Source organism: Cucurbita pepo, chromosome 6, assembly GCF_057944985.1.
Source record: "Cucurbita pepo subsp. pepo isolate OVF chromosome 6, ASM5794498v1, whole genome shotgun sequence".
NCBI classification, from domain to species: domain Eukaryota; kingdom Viridiplantae; phylum Streptophyta; class Magnoliopsida; order Cucurbitales; family Cucurbitaceae; genus Cucurbita; species Cucurbita pepo.
Window position 1 is genome coordinate 323,119 of NC_141803.1, and position 20,441 is coordinate 343,559.

At 37.4% G+C, this 20,441-nt stretch overlaps 3 protein-coding genes across 4 annotated transcripts; 2 read left to right on the top strand and 1 right to left on the bottom strand.

Moving 5' to 3' along the window:
- Nucleotides 1–275: 275 nt before the first annotated feature.
- On the top strand, nucleotides 276–8,352 carry LOC111796957 (L-ascorbate oxidase homolog). Its single transcript, XM_023679782.2, has 8 exons — nucleotides 276–547; nucleotides 636–745; nucleotides 5,278–5,548; nucleotides 6,363–6,462; nucleotides 6,553–6,898; nucleotides 7,171–7,536; nucleotides 7,637–7,715; nucleotides 7,800–8,352. The coding sequence occupies exons 1-8, from the start codon at nucleotides 404–406 to the stop codon at nucleotides 8,010–8,012; spliced, it is 1,629 nt and encodes a 542-aa protein (XP_023535550.1). The 5' UTR covers nucleotides 276–403; the 3' UTR covers nucleotides 8,013–8,352.
- Nucleotides 8,353–9,043: 691 nt separating this feature from the next.
- On the top strand, nucleotides 9,044–15,273 carry LOC111796958 (Pseudouridine synthase family protein). 2 transcript variants are annotated; one of them, XR_002815453.2, is made up of 17 exons: nucleotides 9,044–9,292; nucleotides 10,457–10,770; nucleotides 11,305–11,425; nucleotides 11,604–11,724; nucleotides 12,078–12,196; nucleotides 12,579–12,650; nucleotides 12,754–12,822; nucleotides 12,912–12,992; nucleotides 13,071–13,190; nucleotides 13,273–13,347; nucleotides 13,478–13,558; nucleotides 13,705–13,778; nucleotides 13,870–13,930; nucleotides 14,095–14,150; nucleotides 14,260–14,348; nucleotides 14,423–14,504; nucleotides 14,886–15,273. XR_002815453.2 is itself a non-coding variant. In XM_023679783.2 (16 exons), exons 1-15 carry the CDS (start codon nucleotides 9,134–9,136, stop codon nucleotides 14,342–14,344), a joined length of 1,608 nt encoding a protein of 535 aa, XP_023535551.1. In that variant the 5' UTR covers nucleotides 9,044–9,133; the 3' UTR covers nucleotides 14,345–14,348; nucleotides 14,423–14,679. The 2 variants fall into 2 exon arrangements, 1 of the variants encoding a protein (XP_023535551.1); XM_023679783.2 differs by lacking the exon at nucleotides 14,886–15,273 and having other exon boundaries at nucleotides 14,423–14,679.
- On the bottom strand, nucleotides 14,799–19,976 carry LOC111796956 (Prolyl oligopeptidase family protein). The gene is made up of 12 exons (XM_023679781.2): nucleotides 19,660–19,976; nucleotides 19,240–19,459; nucleotides 18,933–19,133; nucleotides 18,752–18,822; nucleotides 18,280–18,442; nucleotides 16,940–17,533; nucleotides 16,285–16,665; nucleotides 16,116–16,191; nucleotides 15,980–16,043; nucleotides 15,772–15,907; nucleotides 15,325–15,438; nucleotides 14,799–15,204 (listed from the first exon to the last, which is right to left on the bottom strand). The coding sequence occupies exons 1-12, from the start codon at nucleotides 19,749–19,751 to the stop codon at nucleotides 15,139–15,141; spliced, it is 2,178 nt and encodes a 725-aa protein (XP_023535549.1). The 5' UTR covers nucleotides 19,752–19,976; the 3' UTR covers nucleotides 14,799–15,138.
- Nucleotides 19,977–20,441: the final 465 nt, after the last annotated feature.

Consider the following 20,441-nt stretch of genomic DNA (forward strand, 5'->3'; position numbering starts at 1 on the left):
GGTGGAGAGATATAGATATAAAGATGTATTAGATTGAGAAGTAAAGTTTGAGGTCATTCAATCGGGAATTCAGCCAGCAGTCGCCACATGCTATTTCAGCCTTCAAAACCAAGCCATGTGAGAGACATACATGCAAAATTCATTATATAATGTATATGTGGGACCCCTCACCGACACTCCACACTCTTCTTCTTCTTCTTCTCTCTCGCTCTCTCACTCTCTCACTCTCTCTAATTGTATTTGTATTTTCCCTCCTTAATTTATTTATTTTTGAAAAAGTTTCATTTATTCTTTCTTTTGCGGCTAAGACTCATGTTCCTCTTCCTGTATGGCACTTTAAATACTCCCCCATCACCTTCAACAACTCCATCTCTTTCCCCCTCTTCCATATTCCAATCCCAAAATGCTTCCTCTAACTTCCCCCTGCTTTGCACTCTGTGCATTCCTCTTCTTCTTCTCCCCCACCGTCTCCGCTGAAAATCCCTACCGCTTCTTCACCTGGAATGTCTCCTACGGCAACATTTACCCTCTCGCTGTTCGCCAGCAGGTTCGCTTCATTCTTCCCTTCCCTTCCTTCAACCATTTTTGCATCTTCTCTTTCTTAGTTTTCTTTGTTCTCATCTCTTCTTCTCCAGGGAATACTCATCAATGGCCAATTCCCTGGCCCTGACATCCACTGCGTCACCAATGACAACCTCATCATCAATGTCTTCAACAGCTTGGACGAGCCCTTCCTCATTTCCTGGTAATTTCCTTCTCTCTTTTTCTTCCGTTCAATTTCAGTCCGCAAAAAGGAAGGGATTATGTTGGAAAGAGGGATAGTGAAAGAGATAGGAATAGATGAGAATAGATAGAAGCTGCAGTGCTTTATTAATGTCTACTGACTTGATGCTTAGAGGGTTACACAATTCCCGTATTTATAGCTAATACAGTGGACCAGAAATAGTAAATCATAGAAATCTAGATAAACTCAAATCTAATAACAATCTCCTAAAATCTTGTTAGTTTGAATATTTGAATCATATCTAACTACTCTAAATCATATCTTGATTTTGAATACTTTGAATCATATCTCAACACTCCCCCATGATTCAAAGTTGCAGATGTAAGTACAGAGCTTTTCTTCTGACAAGACCTTCGTAAGTATGTCTGCTTTAACCCGTACATTGTCTGTCTCAGCTTGTATACCTTTGTTTCTTTGTCTTCCTTTATGAATCCCTCTGGCGGTCTTACATAAACCTCTTCTTGTAAATCTCCATAAAACTTTTCGTTTGGTAGGTAAACCATATCCCATGTTTCATCTTTCTTAAAGGACTGCATCTCTACTGTCATGGCTTTCTTCCCGTCTTCAGTTGCTTCTTCATAATTCATAGGGTCTGAAACAGTAAGAGCAAATTGACATGATGCATATATGTCAGCTAAAGATTTATACTTCCTTGGAGGTGTCTCATCTGAAAGTTCTTCAAGAGAGGAATTGCTGTTAAGTGATTCTGAAGATGATGAATTTGACACACTTTGTGTTGCAGTGGATCCACTGGGAGATGCACTGGAGTTGACCCTTGTCTCTTCATTTGGGGAAACTTCAACTGTAATCTTTTGCTGCTCCTGTTCTTTACTCCAATCCCAACTCACGTTTTCATTAAATATTACATCTCTTCTAACTAAAATCTTTTCACTAACGGGGTTGTATAGTTTATATGCCTTTGATTGAGTACAATAGCCAATGAAAATGCATTTTTCAGATTTTTCATCAAGCTTTTGACGAGTTTGAGGATGTTTCAAAGCATAAGCAACACAACCAAAGATTCGTAAATGACTTACAGATGGTTTCCTTCCATGCCATGCTTCATAAGGAGTTCGATTCATAACCGCCTTTGTTGGTGAGATGTTTAATAGATAAACAGATGTTGCTACGGCTTCGGCCCAAAATTGGTTTGGAAGTCTCCTTGCTTGTAACATACTTCTTGCCATCTCCACAATAGTTCGATTTTTTCGTTCAGCGATTCCATTCTGTTCTGGAGTGTAGGGAGCTGTTAATTCCCTTTGGATGCCCTCTTCTTCACAAAAGAGATTGAAATCTTTAGATACGAACTCGCCACCTCTGTCTGTGCGAAGAACTTTAATGTGACAGCCACTTTGGTTCTCTACCATAGCTTTAAAAATCTGGAACTTCTGAAAAGTTTCTGACTTATGTTGTAGGAAGTAAACCCAGCTCATGCGACTATAGTCATCAACGAATAGTAAAAAGTATATACTTCCACCCAATGACTTCGTTTGCATTGGCCCACATAAATCAGCATGAATTAGTTCTAGATAATGTGAAGCTCTTTTAGCTTTTCCAACAGGAAAGAACTTCCTAGTATGCTTGCCATAAATGCATCCTTCACATAAATTAGTTGAGTCAATTCTTGGTAATCCGAAAACCATACCTTTATCCCTGAGTATTTTCAGGCCGTTCATATGAAGATGTCCATATCTGAGATGCCATAATGTTGAATCATCTTTCATGCTAGCAGTAAGAGCAAAATCCTCCATGTTAGAAACATCAAGTGGAAACATCTTATTTGAAGTCATGGCAATTTCAACTTTATGGCCTGATTTCTTATCTGTGATGACACATGTGTTATCATCAAATAGAACTGAGTGTCCTCTGGTCATCAATTGTCCAACACTCAATAAATTGTACCCTAAATCAGGTACAAATTGAACATTATCTAATTGTTTTATCTTACCGTGACTGGTTTCGACTTTCACTGTACCTTTTCCTTCAACTTGCATCTCTTTTGTATTTCCAAGTTGCACCTTAATCTTTTGCGTCTCATCAAGCTCTTTGAATAAGGATTTGGTGCCTGTCATATGGTTCGAGCATCCGCTATCAACAAACCATAAGTTACCTTTTTCTGGATTAGTATCCATGCACGCCACAAACAACTTTTCTTCTTCTTCTTCATTCTCTGCTGCAAAATTCATTCGTTGATTTTTATACCAACAATCAGATTTTGTGTGACCATACCTTCTACAATGGTAACATTGTATGACATTCCTTTGTTCATTAAATTGTCTCTGTCCATCACTTCTCCACCTGTTATCACGACCACCATGGAAGTTGCGAAATCCTCCTCTTCCACGACTTCTACCTGCTAAATGAATATTTTCTCTTTCGTTATTGGTTGTCTCCTTCACTTGTAGTGCCTTTTCTTCGTTTCTTTCTGATGCTCTATTGATTCTTGCCTCATGAGCCTGAAGCGAGCCCATCAGTTCATCAACGGAGAGTATGGATAGATCCTTAGCTTCTTCTATGGCGGCCACCACATGGTCAAACTTTGGAGTCAAGCTTCTCAACACCTTTGCAACAATTGTTTCGTTTGAAATTTTCTCTCCATAGGTACGCATCTGACTGACTATTGCCATTGATCTTGACAAAAAATCAGCAATTGATTCGCCATTCGTCATGAGTAGAGTTTCAAAATCACGTCTTAGAGATTGCAATTTCACTGTCATGACCTTTGAGTCTCCTAGAAACTCCTTCTGTAGAATTGACCATGCCTGCTTTGATGTGGTTGCTGCTGCAATTCGTGAAAAAATAGTCTCATGAACTGCTTGCTGAATAATGAATAGAGCCTTGGCATCGTTTTTCTTGGTTTCTCTTAGTCTCTCCTTTTCTTCTATTGTGGGTTCTAATACATCAGCAAACCCGTGCTCCACCAAGTCCCATAGCTCCTGCGATCTGAGCAAGGTCTTCATCTTGATGCTCCACCACTCGTATTTCTCACCATTAAATATTGGTAACAACGGTGCAGAGGAAGAAAAACCAGCTACTGCCATTTTTGTTTTGTGAAAGAAAATAATCACTCGCCCTCGTGTCGAACGAACCTGGCTCTGATACCAAAATTGTTGGAAAGAGGGATAGTGAAAGAGATAGGAATAGATGAGAATAGATAGAAGCTGCAGTGCTTTATTAATGTCTACTGACTTGATGCTTAGAGGGTTACACAATTCCCGTATTTATAGCTAATACAGTGGACCAGAAATAGTAAATCATAGAAATCTAGATAAACTCAAATCTAATAACAATCTCCTAAAATCTTGTTAGTTTGAATATTTGAATCATATCTAACTACTCTAAATCATATCTTGATTTTGAATACTTTGAATCATATCTCAACAGATTAAACCCCCCGCCCCCTCCCGAAAAAAAAGAAAAAAGAAAAAAAAAAAGTAAAGTCCAACAGACACCGCCCCACTTATACTGCCATTACTGTACTAGACTTCAGTGCGAGCGTGTTTGTCGTGTTCTGGATTTGTAATTAGTTTTTTTTTTTTTTTTTTTATTTATTTCAGAGATCTGACTTTTCACGCTTCCATTGACTTGTGTTTTTCTTGCTTTACTTTAATGTTTGTTTTGATATCGTTACAAAATTTAAGTTAGAAGGTCATAGAAATCAATATTAGTGGGAGATTAAGTGATGTTACTACAGACGGATCTCTTACTTTAATATCAAGTTAAATAATGAACGGACCAAAAAGTTAAAGGTGATGATAGTTACAGAAAAACTGTGTGTTGACTGCTTCTATAAGCCCTGTCTCGTTTGTTCTTGTTTGTGATTGATTTGATGTTTTTTGTTCTGTTGACTAAAGCTGGAGTGGTTTTGAGTTTTGATAAGGACCTGTTTGTAATTGTTATCATTGTTACCGCCATTATGGATCAAGTTCTGAGCAGAATAATGGAGAATGAACTTTGTTTGCTGAGAAAGCTTGAATCTGATGATTAATGGAAGTCGTGTGAGTAATTAAGAAGGTGTTACTGGGGGAAACATTTATTATTTGGATAATTTGATTTTCTTTTTTTTTGTGGTTCCCTTTGGTCTGAGTGCTTTTATGATACATGTACCAGAAAGCAGAGTTGAGTGGGTTGATTAGGAGATATTTGGCCCACCAACCTAATTTCCAACACCTACTGCTCTTCTTTTTCTTCCTTTCCTCGAATGAAACTTTTTAATTGACTGCTTTGTTCCCTTTTCTTTTTTCATCAAAACTTTCAAAATACTCATTTTCTTTTACTTAAACCACAATTTTATTACTTGAAATATTACCAAATCTGAAATCGTCGGGCAAAGAAACAAAATCATAAAAAGAGGTTTAAAACGAATTAAACAGCTAATTTTGCACCCAAAGTATATATATATATATATATATATATATATATATATATTTAATTTCGTCTTCTTTTTAGGTTGGAATATTCTTATCACCTTACATTGGAATTGTGCAATTCAGGAACGGAATTCAACAGAGAAGAAACTCATACGAAGACGGTGTTTATGGAACAACGTGCCCAATCCCTCCAGGGAAGAACTTCACGTACATTCTGCAAGTAAAGGATCAGATCGGCAGCTTTTACTATTTCCCCTCTTTGGCCTTCCACAAGGCCGCCGGCGGTTTCGGCGGCATCAGAATCCTCAGCCGCCCCCGGATCCCGGTCCCCTTCCCCGATCCCGACGGCGACTACACTGTCCTCATCGGCGACTGGTACAAGTCCAATCACACGGTATGTTTAAATCTGCGAGCGTTTTTTTACTTCTTTTTTTAAAGAATAAATAATAAAAAAAATTTGAAGAAAGGAAATGTTGGAAACCGGGGAGTGGGCGGTGACTGCGGATCGCATTATCGCAATGTTTTTTCCGTCGGTAGCTGGTGGGGTCCACTCCGTGACTTGAATTATTGGTGACCGAATCAATCGTTCGCTTTTTTGTTCGGTGGGGTTTAATGACTTGGGAATGGTCGCGTACCCAATTTTTTTTTAAATAATTATGGCTCGATTTCCCTTATTTTATTGAAATTAAGATGCACAATTTTTATTTTTAAATTCTGCTAGAAGAATTTAATTAAGTGGCCAACAATTTTATAGAAAAATAAATTATTTAATGGTAATTAAAAGTGAATTTCTATTTATTTTTCATATCTTACTAATACATAACATAGTGTTCGAAACTGCATTTTATATTAGTATTACCTTTAAATTGAAAGTGTTTATAATTTTAGGGTAATTATATAAATGTGGATGCTCAATGAATTTGAGCTTTTATCAAAACGTTAATGATAAATTACTCCTTATAAATAAAAGGTTTTTGTAATACAATATTTGAAGATTGGCCGACTAGAATAGAACCTTAAAAAGTTTTTTGAGACAGAAAAATAATTTGATGAAATCAAATCGAAGTTTATAATAGAATCTTAAAAACTCAAGTATTTGGTATCCGTAGTAGAATGTTATTTATTTATACATTTATTTTTTAAATAGCATTTCCCGTTTGCCTTCTATTTTCTTATGTGGGCCTTTAAAATTTGGGCATGGTGAATAGACCCTGAAGGCTCATCTGGATCGTGGTAAGAAGCTTCCATTTCCGAATGGAATCCTCATCAATGGCCGTGGCAATGATACCTCTTTTAGCGTTGAACAAGGTACATTGCTTGTCTAATTTAATTATTGATTCAAAGGAAAATGACTGTGTAATGGAAACGAGATTATGATTTATGTCAATGCTGTTGCAGGAAAAACATACAGGCTGAGAATTTCAAATGTGGGGCTGGAGCATTCCCTCAACTTCCGAATTCAAGGTCATAAAATGAAGCTTGTAGAGGTGGAAGGAACACATACCCTTCAAACGACCTACTCGTCGCTCGATGTTCATGTTGGTCAGTCTTACTCTGTGCTCGTCACGGCTGATCAGCCAGCTCAGGACTACTACATTGTCGTCTCCACTCGCTTCACTTATCGGGTACTCTCCACCACTGGCATTCTTCATTACAGTAACTCTGCTGGCCCTGTCAAAGGCCCCCCTCCCGGTGGTCCAACAATACAGATCGACTGGTCCCTCAACCAAGCCCGGTCTATTAGGTTAGATACTTTCTATCCACCATCCTTTCAGCTTGAGTCAAGTAGTAATAGGCTGTAGGTAAACAACTTGGAAGCTTTAGCTTTTGGATTTAAGCTTTGTGAACCAAACTAATGTCTAGAATCCATATGTAGGAAGAAATTTTGATGTTCTAACATATTAACTTATATTGGCCTTTTTTTCATTATATTCCCCACTGAATCGTTCCAAAGGGTTAGTGTTTAGTTTTCCAAGTATTGGTATTGCCTTGATTATGACTTTTCTTTTTTTGCAGAACCAATCTTACAGCCAGTGGACCAAGGCCAAACCCACAAGGATCTTATCACTATGGTCTCATAAACACAACCAAAACCATCATACTTGCAAGTTCTGCTGGTCAAGTCAACCGCAAACAAAGGTATGCAGTTAACAGCGTATCCTTCAACCCTGCTGACACTCCCCTGAAACTTGCGGACTTCTTCAAAATTGGTGGGGTTTTTCGTGTCGGAAGCATCTCTGATAGGCCCACCGGTGGAGGAATCTACCTCGACACATCCGTGATGGGTGCAGACTATAGAGCATTTGTAGAAATTGTGTTTCAAAACAATGAGAACATTGTCCAAAGTTGGCATATTGATGGCTACTCTTTCTTTGTGGTCGGGTAAGCTTGCATTCTAAGGATGGCTGACTCTGGTGTTTTTTACTATATGATTGTCAGTCTATGGTTCAAAACTCAATTTCTGAAAGTGTTCTATTTTCAGCATGGATGGAGGCCAATGGACACAGTCTAGCAGAAATCAATACAATCTCCGAGATGCAATCGCTCGTTGCACAATTCAGGTGAGCATCGAGTATCGATTCCCTTCTGGCTTTCTTCCCCACAAATCCTCTGCTTAAATGGGCTGATGATGGTGTTTGGTGCAGGTCTACCCTTTCTCGTGGACTGCAATTTACGTGGCCCTCGATAATGTAGGAATGTGGAACGTGAGGTCGGAGTTTTGGGCAAGACAGTATCTCGGACAACAATTCTACCTCCGCGTCTATACGCCATCGACTTCACTCAGGGATGAGTTTCCCATTCCAAAGAATGCTCTTCTGTGTGGCAGGGCAAGCGGTAGACACACTAGACCGCTCTAAATCAGTAGCCGTTCCAAATACTTAGACACCCCACAAGGTAGTTAAAGTCTATCTTAGCTTTAATATATGATGAAAAAAAGCAAGGTCTCTTTGCTTTCATATTGTTGTAGACAGGAACATCTATAGTTAGACTATCTATAGTTAGACTGCCCGGTCCTCCAGTCGACCCCAGCTCGGGGTCAGGTCACATTCTTTCTCTAGATATCATTCCATTGCCTTGCCCATTTGGTCATCTTCTCTCTATGATATTGTTACCTGTCAATGTTATTTAATATCAGATTGTTTTGCTTTGAGGTGTGGATAAAATCTACCATTCCAAAATAACATGTATTTCGCATTATTTTTCTTGTTTTGTTTACCTTGTCACTCTTTTGAATGGAGTATGTGTCTAGCAATGATGTGAGATCGGCCTACACAGTTACCTTTTTCTATGTACTCCATTTTGTCGACATTTTAAAGCTCACTCGTTTGTTCGGGCTTGACGACTAATGGTACATGAAATTAGTTTGGGTTTATTTGATCATAAACTTTCCCAATCTGCCATTTAAAAAAAAAAAATATTCAAAATTTCAACTACTAAAATTGGGAATTTGTAATTTTTTACATATATTTTTTAACTATGGATCCAAAATTTTACATATTAGAGGTTTGTGTGGATATATAGTATTTGGCCCTTACTAAATTATCTATTCTTCAACTAAATTATATTTAAGTGGAGGAATAACCAACTTTTGAAGTGATTCGATTAGGTGTTCTATTGAAGATTAAATCGAAAATATTTACCTAATGAAAAGGAGGTTTACATAGTGAAGTTTATTAAATTAAAGTATAAAGACAAAAACAGAACTTCCTCACGCAATGAAATGGTTAAGGCAATACGACGACGTTTTACAATGTCTCAGGACTCTGGATTGGAAATACGATTTTCACCCTGTCCACGTGTACGGAATCGAAGTGATCCAACGATCAAGAATGCGGAACAGGAAGCGTGGGTACCAAACGTGCCAAGTACAAACTATATATAAGCTTCCCTTCCCTTGCCGCTATTGAACTGAAAAGTTCACTAAACTAACAAGTCGGCGGACAAGTCTGTGCAGAGGATTGCTTTCTGGAGTTCTTCTATGGCCAACGAACAGGACGAAGTGGCTGCTGATCTTGAGGCGACACTACTTTCTTCCGCCGCTCAACAAGCCATTTCTCCGAATGATGAACTGCACGTTCTTAACGATGCCGTCCCGCAGATGCCTTCTTACGTGACGAAAGACCTGTTGTCGATTGGAGTACGTTTTCTTGTCTTTGAACCTTTCACTCGAACATAGGATTTCGTAGTCTATACAGCCGTCGTTAGGAATGCGATCAATTACTCTCACTTCTTATCTTGATAGTTTGCAGTTTCGAGCAAATTCTAGTGGTGTTTGAATGTCCTTGTTTATTTGGTCGCTATCCTTAATTTTTTTTTTCATTCATTTCATCCTAAGATCTCGTAGTTAAGAACAATCGTCGTTAGGAATGCGATCGATGAAACTATCACTTCATAACTTGATAGTTGCAGTCTGGAGGAAGTTTCCGGTTGTGTTTCTATGTTCAATCGCTATTATTAGTTTGTCCTCGCAACCTAAAATTTGTAGTTAATTAGGAATGCGATGGATACAACTTTCGCTTCATTACTTGACGGTTCGCATTTTGGAGGAAATTCCGTTGTGTCTGAATGTGCTTTTTCATTCGATCGCTAACCTCAATATTTTCCTCACTTGAACCTAGGTTTCATAGCGAAATAACTATTGATAGGAAGGCGATTGATATAACGACCATTACATTTACCTTATATCTCGATGGCCTGTAGTTTGGAGAATATTTCTTTTGTGTTTGAATGTGCTCCTTTATTCGATCGCTATTCTTGATTTTTTACCTCACCGAGTTAGGGTTGTATATTATCGTGGCACCTTTAACATGATAAGTTGTCGTTCTTTCCAAATTTCAGACTTATGTGTTCTGTTTTTTTGTTTTTTTTTTTATTATTTATACTGTAAATGCGTGCAAGTTGGTTTTCTATCTTTCATGGCATTTCATTTTATGTATGTTTTTGCTTGCGATTTAGCAATATCAGCTTTACAAGTCCGGTTAAATTCTTAAAAGTAATGACGTCTGTTTATTACCAGCATGATGCTGAGGATAATGATTTTTAATAGTAATAAAAAATCAGAAGAAGATGATGAAAGGAGTAGCATCGGCAGCAGCATTTTTTATTGGTGCCTAATAATGGCCTACTGCTGATCAGCATCTATTGTGTTCTAGGATGCATTTGGTGGTGTTTTTCTGCTTTTTTTTTTTTTTTTTTGGCATGATTTTACTGTTTCAAGCAATGATATTGGCATGTATTGGAATTACATCAAGGATACTGTTTGCGATAGCCAGATGATGTTTGGTCAATACTTTCGTTGCAGGTATGCATACCCTGCATCATTCGGCTATCTGGCATTGAAAGGCACCATTATTCCTTCTCACTGTCGGTACCAATCGTAGGTTCTGACAAGGAGGCAATTGATGATGATATTGATAGAAACATTTGCTGCCTATGTTTAGGTATTTTGCAGTTCAGTTATATTGATGACAAAGGTAACTTCGTAAAATGTAAGGGAGTTGATGATTTAGCTGTCTCAATTTCCGAGCTGGTAAAGAAAGAAGGCCATCAGATTGATAATTTTTCTCTTGAGGTGTCAATTCCTTCGATCATTCTGGAGAATGAGAAGCTTGTTTGGTAAGACCCCCCCCCCCCCCCCCCCCCCCCCCCCCCGCCGCCCAACACATGCAAACGCAGAAAAACCGAAGAAAATTGTGTGAAAAGAAATTGATAGTTTTTTTCTTTGTGTTTTTTTAAACAATAAAATAAACTTGTTTGGTATTTATTTTTGTTTATGGCTTTTGTATTCTAAATAGAAATCCAGTTAATGAAATAAATTTTGTGAAGAGAGAATGAAAACAAGTTTATAATTAGAGCATTATCAAACAAATGATTTTGAAAAACAAAAAATTGGATATATTATACATATTTTGTTTAGCTCTTCAATTTGGCTGATCCTTTGGTAGCTTTTCTAAAAACAGAAAGTAAAAGTATTAGATCAGAGGGGGGAAAATTATTGAGTGATTTCATATGAGACACGGCTGAAGGAAATGATCCTCTTGAAACCTCTTTTTGGTTTGTGCTACCAAGTCTTGTTAATATTGGACTTTCAATAGTCCATTTAACGTGTCAATTCATTTTGTAGTAATTATTTTCATCCCTGGATTGCAGGCTGTATTTGAAAAGAAAATATGGGTCTGAACACTGGTTCCAGGGCAAGCCTCCTCCTATATCTCTTTCGGCGAAAGATGCATTAAAAATATGTATAACAAAGCCTCTTGAAACTTTACTGGTGAGTACAGTTGCACCTCAACATTGTTGACTGAAGACAAGGGTTATCTTTTGGAAAATGATGCAAACGAACCTTTCATCTTAAAGAGGACCATTCTTTAAGTAATTTGTTCCTTTTATAATTTGGGTGTTTGAAGGGAAAAGTTCATTGATTAATATTTATCGATGAAGTTATGCAGGATTGCAAATCTAGTTCAAGTGGTCTGCGCATTCGGTTAACTTATAGTCATCCTAAAGCTTCAAACAGCAATGGTAGTTCCAACAAAAGACAACAGGACGGCTGCAAGATGAGAAAAATTGGCAAGTTAATTCAACCTTTGTTATCAAATTGTCACCACTGTTTTATATAGATTGAGAAATGATAAGTTATCTATTACTGCCATAAATTTTCTCATTCTCTTCAAGTTTATTGGATGACAAGTTCAAATAATCTTTATGTTTGGAAGTACATGAATATTAAATTCATACCAATACCGCTTCATATGTTCTCTCCTTTTCTCTTAGGGGTCTTCTTGTCGTTTCTATTTCCTAAATCCTATAGGGATGCCGTGATCAATTCCTAACCTTTAGGAACCCAGTGTAGATAATTGATTTCTGTTTGTTTACATGTATTAAATCACTTACCACTGAAACTATTGATGATTCTATTGCAGCTTGCAATGATGAAACCTTGGATATTTCGAAGTATGGTGCCAATTCTGTCGCTGATAATTGTTTCAATCCTTCACAAGAAGTTGAACTTTCTAAGTGCTTTGAATTTCCTCAAGAAAAGGTTAGTTTGTTATATAGTATTTAAATGATTAAAAAAGATGATGTCACTGTCTGAATGAACTTTGGTATTTATGTCCTTCTAGTTATTAAAAAAATGTAACCTTTACCGTTTGATTTCATTGAAAGTGTACTTGATTCACTTGATTTATACGGTATGATTTGACCCAAGGATTTAAAGTTAATATACTATAGGTTCATGATGAAGAAAAGTATGGTGTGAATCTTTTTCTTATTATCATTTTCTAATTTCGGTTTAAGGGACTTGAAAGATAATTCTATGGTGTGCTTTGTAATTTGGTGTTTACTTTCGCGTACAGATTTTTGTTACTTTTTTAACTGGTTACTAATAGTGGTAATCTCTGCCCCAAATCAATTCTATCTAGATCAATGAACCATGCCATTTGGCTCTAATTTGTTATAGGACTTCAATCTACTTGATTGGCAGATACATTAAGGTAACTAAGTTCTACTTTTCCACTTTTCATCTTTTCCCCCAGGAAGACGTGGTTGTGTATTTCACTGACTCATAACTCCCTGGATTATGAACTTTTATTGTAGTATTCAAGAAATGTGAGTCAAACACGGTGGGTAATCGGTGATGAGAGAATGGGAGAGGCATCTGTCGAGGTAGTGATTGTTTCTTTGGTGACCGTCTGTTCTATTATACAACTGTTCATGTGGCAAGAAAAAGTTGAAAGTATCATGGGTATCTGCAGGAGATTCTAGGCAACAATATTCTCCCCCTCTGTCGGGGTGATAGTTACAAGTTCCATGCTGCTGGTAGAGAGGATCTCGATGTACTGAAAATCTGATTTCATTTAATTGACAAACAGGAGGTCAGTTACTGTTTAATTAAAATTCAATTTTCTTGTCAGGTTCGGATGTTGGGTTCAGGTAGACCTTTCCTGGTTGAGATACAGAATGCCCGTCTTCTCCCATCTGAGATGATTATAAATGAAATTGAGTCGAAGATAAATGGCTCAAAAAATAAATTGGTAACATACTGTTCATGTTGTGTTGCTTATTCAATTGATTAAAATAGCTGCAAACTGCATACCAATCACATTATTATTGCAGATTGGCGTAAGAAATCTGAAAGTGGTAGGCAGCGAGGGTTGGGCCTTCGTGCAAGAAGGAGAAGCAGAGAAGCAGGTTTTCTCTATGAACAATCTTTTTGTTGATTACAATTTCCAAGTTTTGTTGAATTAAATGGAACGAGGCTTGTGCTTAATGGTGGAATAAAGAAGTCTGCATTCTGTATTTGTGACTGTTAATCATGCAGAAGCAATATGCTGCACTTGTGTGGACGTCTCGCCCACTTGAGGATGATGATTTGTTGTCAATATCATCACTCAAAGACCTGGTGAGGAGTTCAGAAAGCTTGATGCTCTTGTTTCATTGTTCATTTTTAATGCATAACATTTTAGTTGCATACGAAAACTTGGGTCCTGTTTGAGCTATATGTCTTTTCTTGGCGAAATATGCTTATGAATTTTTATTCTTGTGCAGAAAATTTTGCAGAGAACTCCAATAAGAGTGCTTCATCGCCGTAGTCCATTAGAACGTGAAAAGATCATCCACTGGTTGGAGCCCTTTCTAATTGTACAGTAATATGCAATAATCCATTCATGCTTTTCACCGAGGATCACTAACGGTGCTCTCACTTATTTTTAGGATGAGGATTGAGAAGGTAGCTGAAAGTTCTCAGTATTATCTCCTGCATTTGTGTACCCAGGTATATATTTTTAACATTGAATGAAGACCACGGTTTGTAATGGATAAATAGCTCTATGTATATATGTCTTAATTTCCTGAGCCTTTCAATTGGAATTATTTAAAAATGTAATCTAAAGGATGGGAATAATTGGACTTAAAAACTAAGTGTTCTTTGTAACATAGGCTGGAACGTACATTAAAGAATTTGTCCATGGAGATCTTGGTCGCACGCATCCCAGGTATTAGGAACGCTAACTCTCTGAATTTCGTATTGGGAGTTGCTCTGATATCCATACTTGGAGTCCTATTTTGTCTTGACTTCTATTCTGGGTTCCTTTTTTATTACAGTATAGGATCTATTCTTAGTTGCAGAGCAGAGATTCTTCAGCTTGACGTTACGGATATAAAAATGGACGGCCATCTCGCTGAATAAAAAGGTTAAGTGTCTTCCTGCGGGATTGTACTGCCTCCTGTCTGATCACGTTTGATCAACTTGTCACAATATTTACAGGTTCATTAATGGGAGCATGATTCGAGATTGTATTCGTGTCATCACTCAGAATTCGGTGCTCAAGTGCTCACATGGCGAAATGGTAATTTAATTTTTGAAAATAGATTTATTCGCTTTGATAATTTAAAATAGACTTCTTTTTTAGAATCTAAACTTTGCCCGTTTCATTCATAGACACATTAGGGGGAGGTCATAAACATATGATCAAAAATTAAGTTATGGCATTTATAATTCATTGAATTTTCTTTTTGTTTTTAGACCAGTTGTGATTTCTCCCTTCTATTTTAGAGAGAATACAGTAAAATAAATCAAACGAATTATAAACTAAAAAATGAATCAGTTTACATGTTTTCATATGTATCAACTAAATTTCAAATTATGAAACTAGTAACTCAAGTAAATATATTTAGAAGATAAAAATATAAAGCATATTATCCTTATCCCTCATTTTTTCACTGCATAGGTCTTATTCATCCAGCGTTAAATCTTCCAAGTTTCTTAATACCTGTATAAAGAATTCTTACGAGCCTCGCCATAAAAAGAAACGTATATCAGAAGTTCTTTATGTTTCTTTCTGACTTGGCGGAAGCCACAAATATTGCCGCTCAAATTTTTTTAAAAAATTCACGAGGCGATGAGTAAATGGTTGCAGCACGGGAAAATGTAGACGGCTCGGAACCTCGAATGCCACCTCTGATTTGTATCTAATATAAAATCTAATCGATCCACGTCGCTGCCAACATCTTGGCCATGAAGGCATAACGATCAGATGCTTCGTCGATCTGTAATTTAACAAAATTGATGCCAATTATTTGATATTATGTGCAAATAAAGTAGTCAATATTTTACTCTTAAGGAAAATGTGAATAAACTATGTGCAATCAAACACACTTGAAGATTACCATTTTCTGAGTAGGCCGACCGGCTCCATGGCCCGCCTTGCACTCGATGCGACCAATTATAGGGTTGGTTTGGGGGCTTTTCTCCAAGCTCGTGCACAGAATATATTGCATTGTCTGAAAATACCGATAATAAGAAAGAAATTAAGTGAAGATTCACGAATAGGACTAAAATTTATACCTAACATGGTGAAGATTAAGTGTAATCGCCCTATGATGGTCAATTTAAGCAAAACCGAGGTACTAGAATTTATACATAATATGTTAAGTTTCAGCGAAATCATCATACGATGTCCAATTTAAGCAAAAATGAAGTAAAGAGGGGTAAAAAAAACCAACCAAAATTTCAAAAACAGTTTTGATGCAAAGATGAACCCAGAAAAATACGGTTGAGAAATATGAATGTGAAGTAAACAAAGCTAAATCTCCGCATGTTAGAAAAGTACTGACCGCCAATAACTTCAATGAATGCAATGGCACAACACGGTCATCGTGATCGGCGGTTAGTAGCATGGTTGATGGGTACTGCAGAAGTCGATCAGGATGCTGTTCCCAAGGCCTCTTGACATTGTGGAGCGGGGAATACCTGGAAACAGTAACAGGATTATAACAAAACGCAACCAAGATGTGTTACGCAGAGAATAAAAACTTCACTCACTTGATGAGCCACTTGAACTCTTCCTCGTTGTCCGAACAACCATAATCAGAAGTCCAGGCATGACCTAAGGGCAATTACTTGATTAAACACGCAACTCACAAATAAAAATCAATGTTGCTGTATGTCATGAACCAACCTATCGTAAACTTATGGAATCGCAGCATGTCCATAACACCAACATGAGCCAATGCACAACCAAAAAGATCGGGTCTCTGCCACAGAAAGGCATTCAGTACCTCATTGAAGACTTGGTTCGATATTAGATATGTATATGTGTAAAATAAGACTTAGAAAAGGTTTCACACCTGATTGATGCAAGCTCCAACGAGAAGCCCTCCGTTGCTTCCACCTTCAATGCACAATTTACTGGGTTGGGTATAACCAGCAGAAACAAGATATTCAGCAGAAGAAATGAAGTCGTCAAAGCAATTCTGCTTCTTTGCAAGAGAACCTGCTTTGTGCCATTCCTCCCCATATTCTCCACCACCACGAATGTTAGCTATGCAGAAAACAGCACCTAAATGCCTTGCAAGTACTGTACGACTCACACTAAAATATGGTGTCAGGTTAATGTTAAATCCACCATACCCATATAGCAAGCAAGGGTGTGATCCATCCAACACAATATTCTTTCGGGCCACAATGAACATTGGTATTTTTGTTCCATCCTTGCTACGCACAAAAACCTATACAAAAGAAGAACAATAAAAGGTCTGGAAGAGAAAATTATCCATAGGAAATGCATATTTCTTGGTGTTGACAGAGAAAGACTCAAACCCTGTAGTCCCATCTGAAAAATGAAAACAAATGAATTTCTGGGATCTTCATATAATAGTGCAATGAATGGGCTAAATTGACCAAAGAAATAAATGGTCAGACTGCTAAGATATGCCGATTGACAACAGCGATAACTAAGTGACAAATTTTGGACCAAGTTTTCAACATATAAATTACTCTTACCTGGTCAACATGGAATTCTGAACGGTCAAATCCAGGAACAACAATTTCACGGAATATCTTCATATCTGGAGTCCCAGACTCCAAATTATACTGATAAATAATTCCAGGTGTAAGAAAGCTAGTAAACCCAATGAAAATTAGACTATCTTCACGCCTAGCAGAAATTCCATCAACTGAGCCAATATCAATGGGTAGCTGATGCAACAAGGAACCTGACTTCAAGTCCCTTATCTGCAGAACATATTTAACATCACTCAAGTAGCTCACTATCATCTGATCGCCATTAACAGCACAAGCAGATTCTAGCACGTCCTTTTCAGATTCTGGAAGTAATTCTGTCCAAACTGAAGGATCATTCAGATCCACTCTCACAAGTTTATATTTTGGAGCATTTTTATTTGTTATAAAGGTGAACAATGTGTCATCGTTTGCAATGGCATGATACTGAGCATCAAAGTCATCAATAAGCTTTGTAAAAGGAAGCAGCTCATTTTTCTCCCTGAAGCCTTCAAGTCCATTAGGAAGTGCCGATATGTTACAATAGTAAAATTTGTTGACTGGATCACAGCCCTCCTCAATTTCCATAAGGACATACTGGAAAATAAAATAGTGATAGTAAAGATGTATACGCAACTGGATAACCATCAATCAAAACTGAAATATATAAGGAAATATTTTTATTGTACACATGCTTGCATGATAAAAGACACTTGACGGGAGATTTGAATAGGAGCAATGGTAAACTTATGCTCACATGGGTAATGGCATATATGTCAATGCTGTAGAGTTTAAAACAATCATCTATAGGATAAATAGTGCATAACAATGACAAAAAAAAAAATATATATATATATATATATATAAGAACTTTAACCTCTAACATAGCTAAGAGGCAAAAGAGTTGTGTTTATACATTCACATTGATCTTTTAAATTTAACTCCGTGAGGATGGCAGAGAGATGTTTCTTGGAGAAAAAATGAAATAAAACAACCTCATACCACAGAGTGACCACTTATATTGTATACAACTTACAACCATCTCAAATATTTTCCTGTTAAGGCCTATAACAGGAGGACAACTTAAGTTATTCACGATTCAGGGAAACAATGAAAGAAAACACTTGTATTTATTTCATAAATGCCAAGTAAGAATGGGAAGTGGTTGACATGAACAGCAAGGCCATAATTTAAGCAGCAACACAGAGGACGTGAAACCAATAATTAATAACTTGGTTATAACAGTAATAAGAGCTCCAAGAACACAATGTAGCCGGCAAGTGGCAAAAAATCAGAGACCAATCATAAGAAAACTCCAAATCCATGAATCAGGGGATTAATACCTTTCCATCATCAGTAACAGTGGCTGAAAAGAGGTATTTAGGATGGTCTTGATCTCTCCAACATAAAACATCATCAGATTGATCACTTCCCAAGAAATGGTAGTATAATTCATGATAAAGATTTGCATTCGTCTCAGTACCAGCATCTAAACTTCCTACTTCTCTACAGTGCCAAGAAGAAAACCAAAATATATAATTCATTATCAGTAATAAAAAATAAAAGCAAAGGGAAAAAAGTTTAAATCAATCCTGCAGACTAAACTGCCTAGCTTCTGAACAAGTTGATAAAAAAGTCAGTGTCTCCATTCAATCTAAATAAGCAGTCGTGCTAATTTCCTACATTCTATTCTCAATATGTCCATGTTCCATAAAATTTGACAACAATCCATTGCATAATACTTTCAATCAAACATAAGTTCGTTGATTGGACAATCATGCCAGGGACCTAAGTAGCACTTTACATGACACTCACTTGGGAGCAGGATAGCGGCTGTAGAAAAAACCTTTGCCGTCAACTGTCCAACTAATACTAGAAAACTTTACCTGAAAGATCAGAGATCACATATATCAGGTCATTACATCGAAACTTTCTTCATTTTGCCGTTCCAGTAAACAATGGGAAAAGAAAATAAAAACATACTTCAATTACTCACCCATGACAATGTATCCGGTTCAGTTTTCTTATCATCGATTCGCATGACCTTAATTGTCACCCAATCACTGCCGCTTGAACTAAGCCCATACGCCAAGTATTTTGCATCCTTGCTGACGGAAAGATTACTCAACGAGACTGTTCCGTCTTCGCTTAGCGCATTAGGATCCAGCAAAACCTCAGGTTCTCCATCCAAACTATCCTGGATGTAGAATCGGAAGGAAAGAAAAAGAAGATACACAATGCACGCATTAGTCAGCTAAAGAGCGGACAGCGAAAAGACGAAACTGAATGCGAAGTCCACAAACCTGAACATAAAGAACACTCTGCGCCTGAAGGCCAGTATTGTGATTGTAGAAGTACTTATTCCCTCGCTTAAACGGCGGTTCATATCGCGGATGATCAAAGAGTTCAGTGATCTTCGCGCGGAGCTTTTCTCTAGTATCACACTTCTGAAGCACCGATTCCGTCAATTTCACCTGTTCCTGCACGAACTCCTTCACTTCCTCAGCGTCAGGATCTTCAAGCCTGGGAACAAGCCTCAATGCGATTAGACTTCTCAAAAACCGAGGAGCATGTTCAAAGGCAGAAAAACAGATCGAGAACTTGATAAGATCCGTCATGAAAAGAACAGCGGCAAAACAGCAAAGACTCCACACAAGACCAGAGTAGAAACATTCAGAACAAATCAACTATTGAAAATGAAGCGGAAATTGGAGAGCGGTTACCATCGGTAAGGGTCGGCGATCTGGACGCCGTGATAATCCTCCACAACAGAGTCATCTCTGCGAGCGGTAGGGTAGAGCAATGGACCGATCATCCTACGGCGGGAGGGCTTGAAGAAGGAGGAAGAAGGTTGAATTGAAAAGAAAGGACGCAGAGAGCGAGAGAAAAGGAAATGGCAGAGAAGAAATTGGAGGCGAGGCGCGAAGAGCGGGGAGAAGGATAGCGGGATATATTTATGTCGAAGCGCTCTCTTTCACTTCAATCTTAACAAAATTGGGCTTTCCCCTTCTCGCCTCCCACGTCCTTTTCGCCCATTACATACAAATCCTCACTTTTGAAAGTATATCCTCATTTCTTACAACTTTCTTCTTTCAAGGAAATAAATAAATGTAGCATATGTATATAAACTTCAAACATAGGTTTAATTTTAGATGTTATTTTCATCATAAATTTAAAATTTATTATAGAAGAGTAGGTGAATGGAAATTTTATTATAGAACTGGTTAGCTGTGGAAATCCCTCTTTGGTATTTAAATATGTTAGGTGTGGAAATCCCTCTTTAATATTTAAAAATGTGAGACTAACCACTAAGAGTAAGGGATGTGAGATTGAATGAGTTCTAAATTTAGTAAATGGAACCGCCTTGGTAATGCTGAGTTACTTTTGGGCTTTCTTGTGAGGACCATTAGTTGGGGGTCCAGCCATTTCTCGGTTAATTTTATTCACTTAATTTTGTCATTTTAACTTTTTTAAATAATAACCCATAAGTTCATAAGAGTTTATG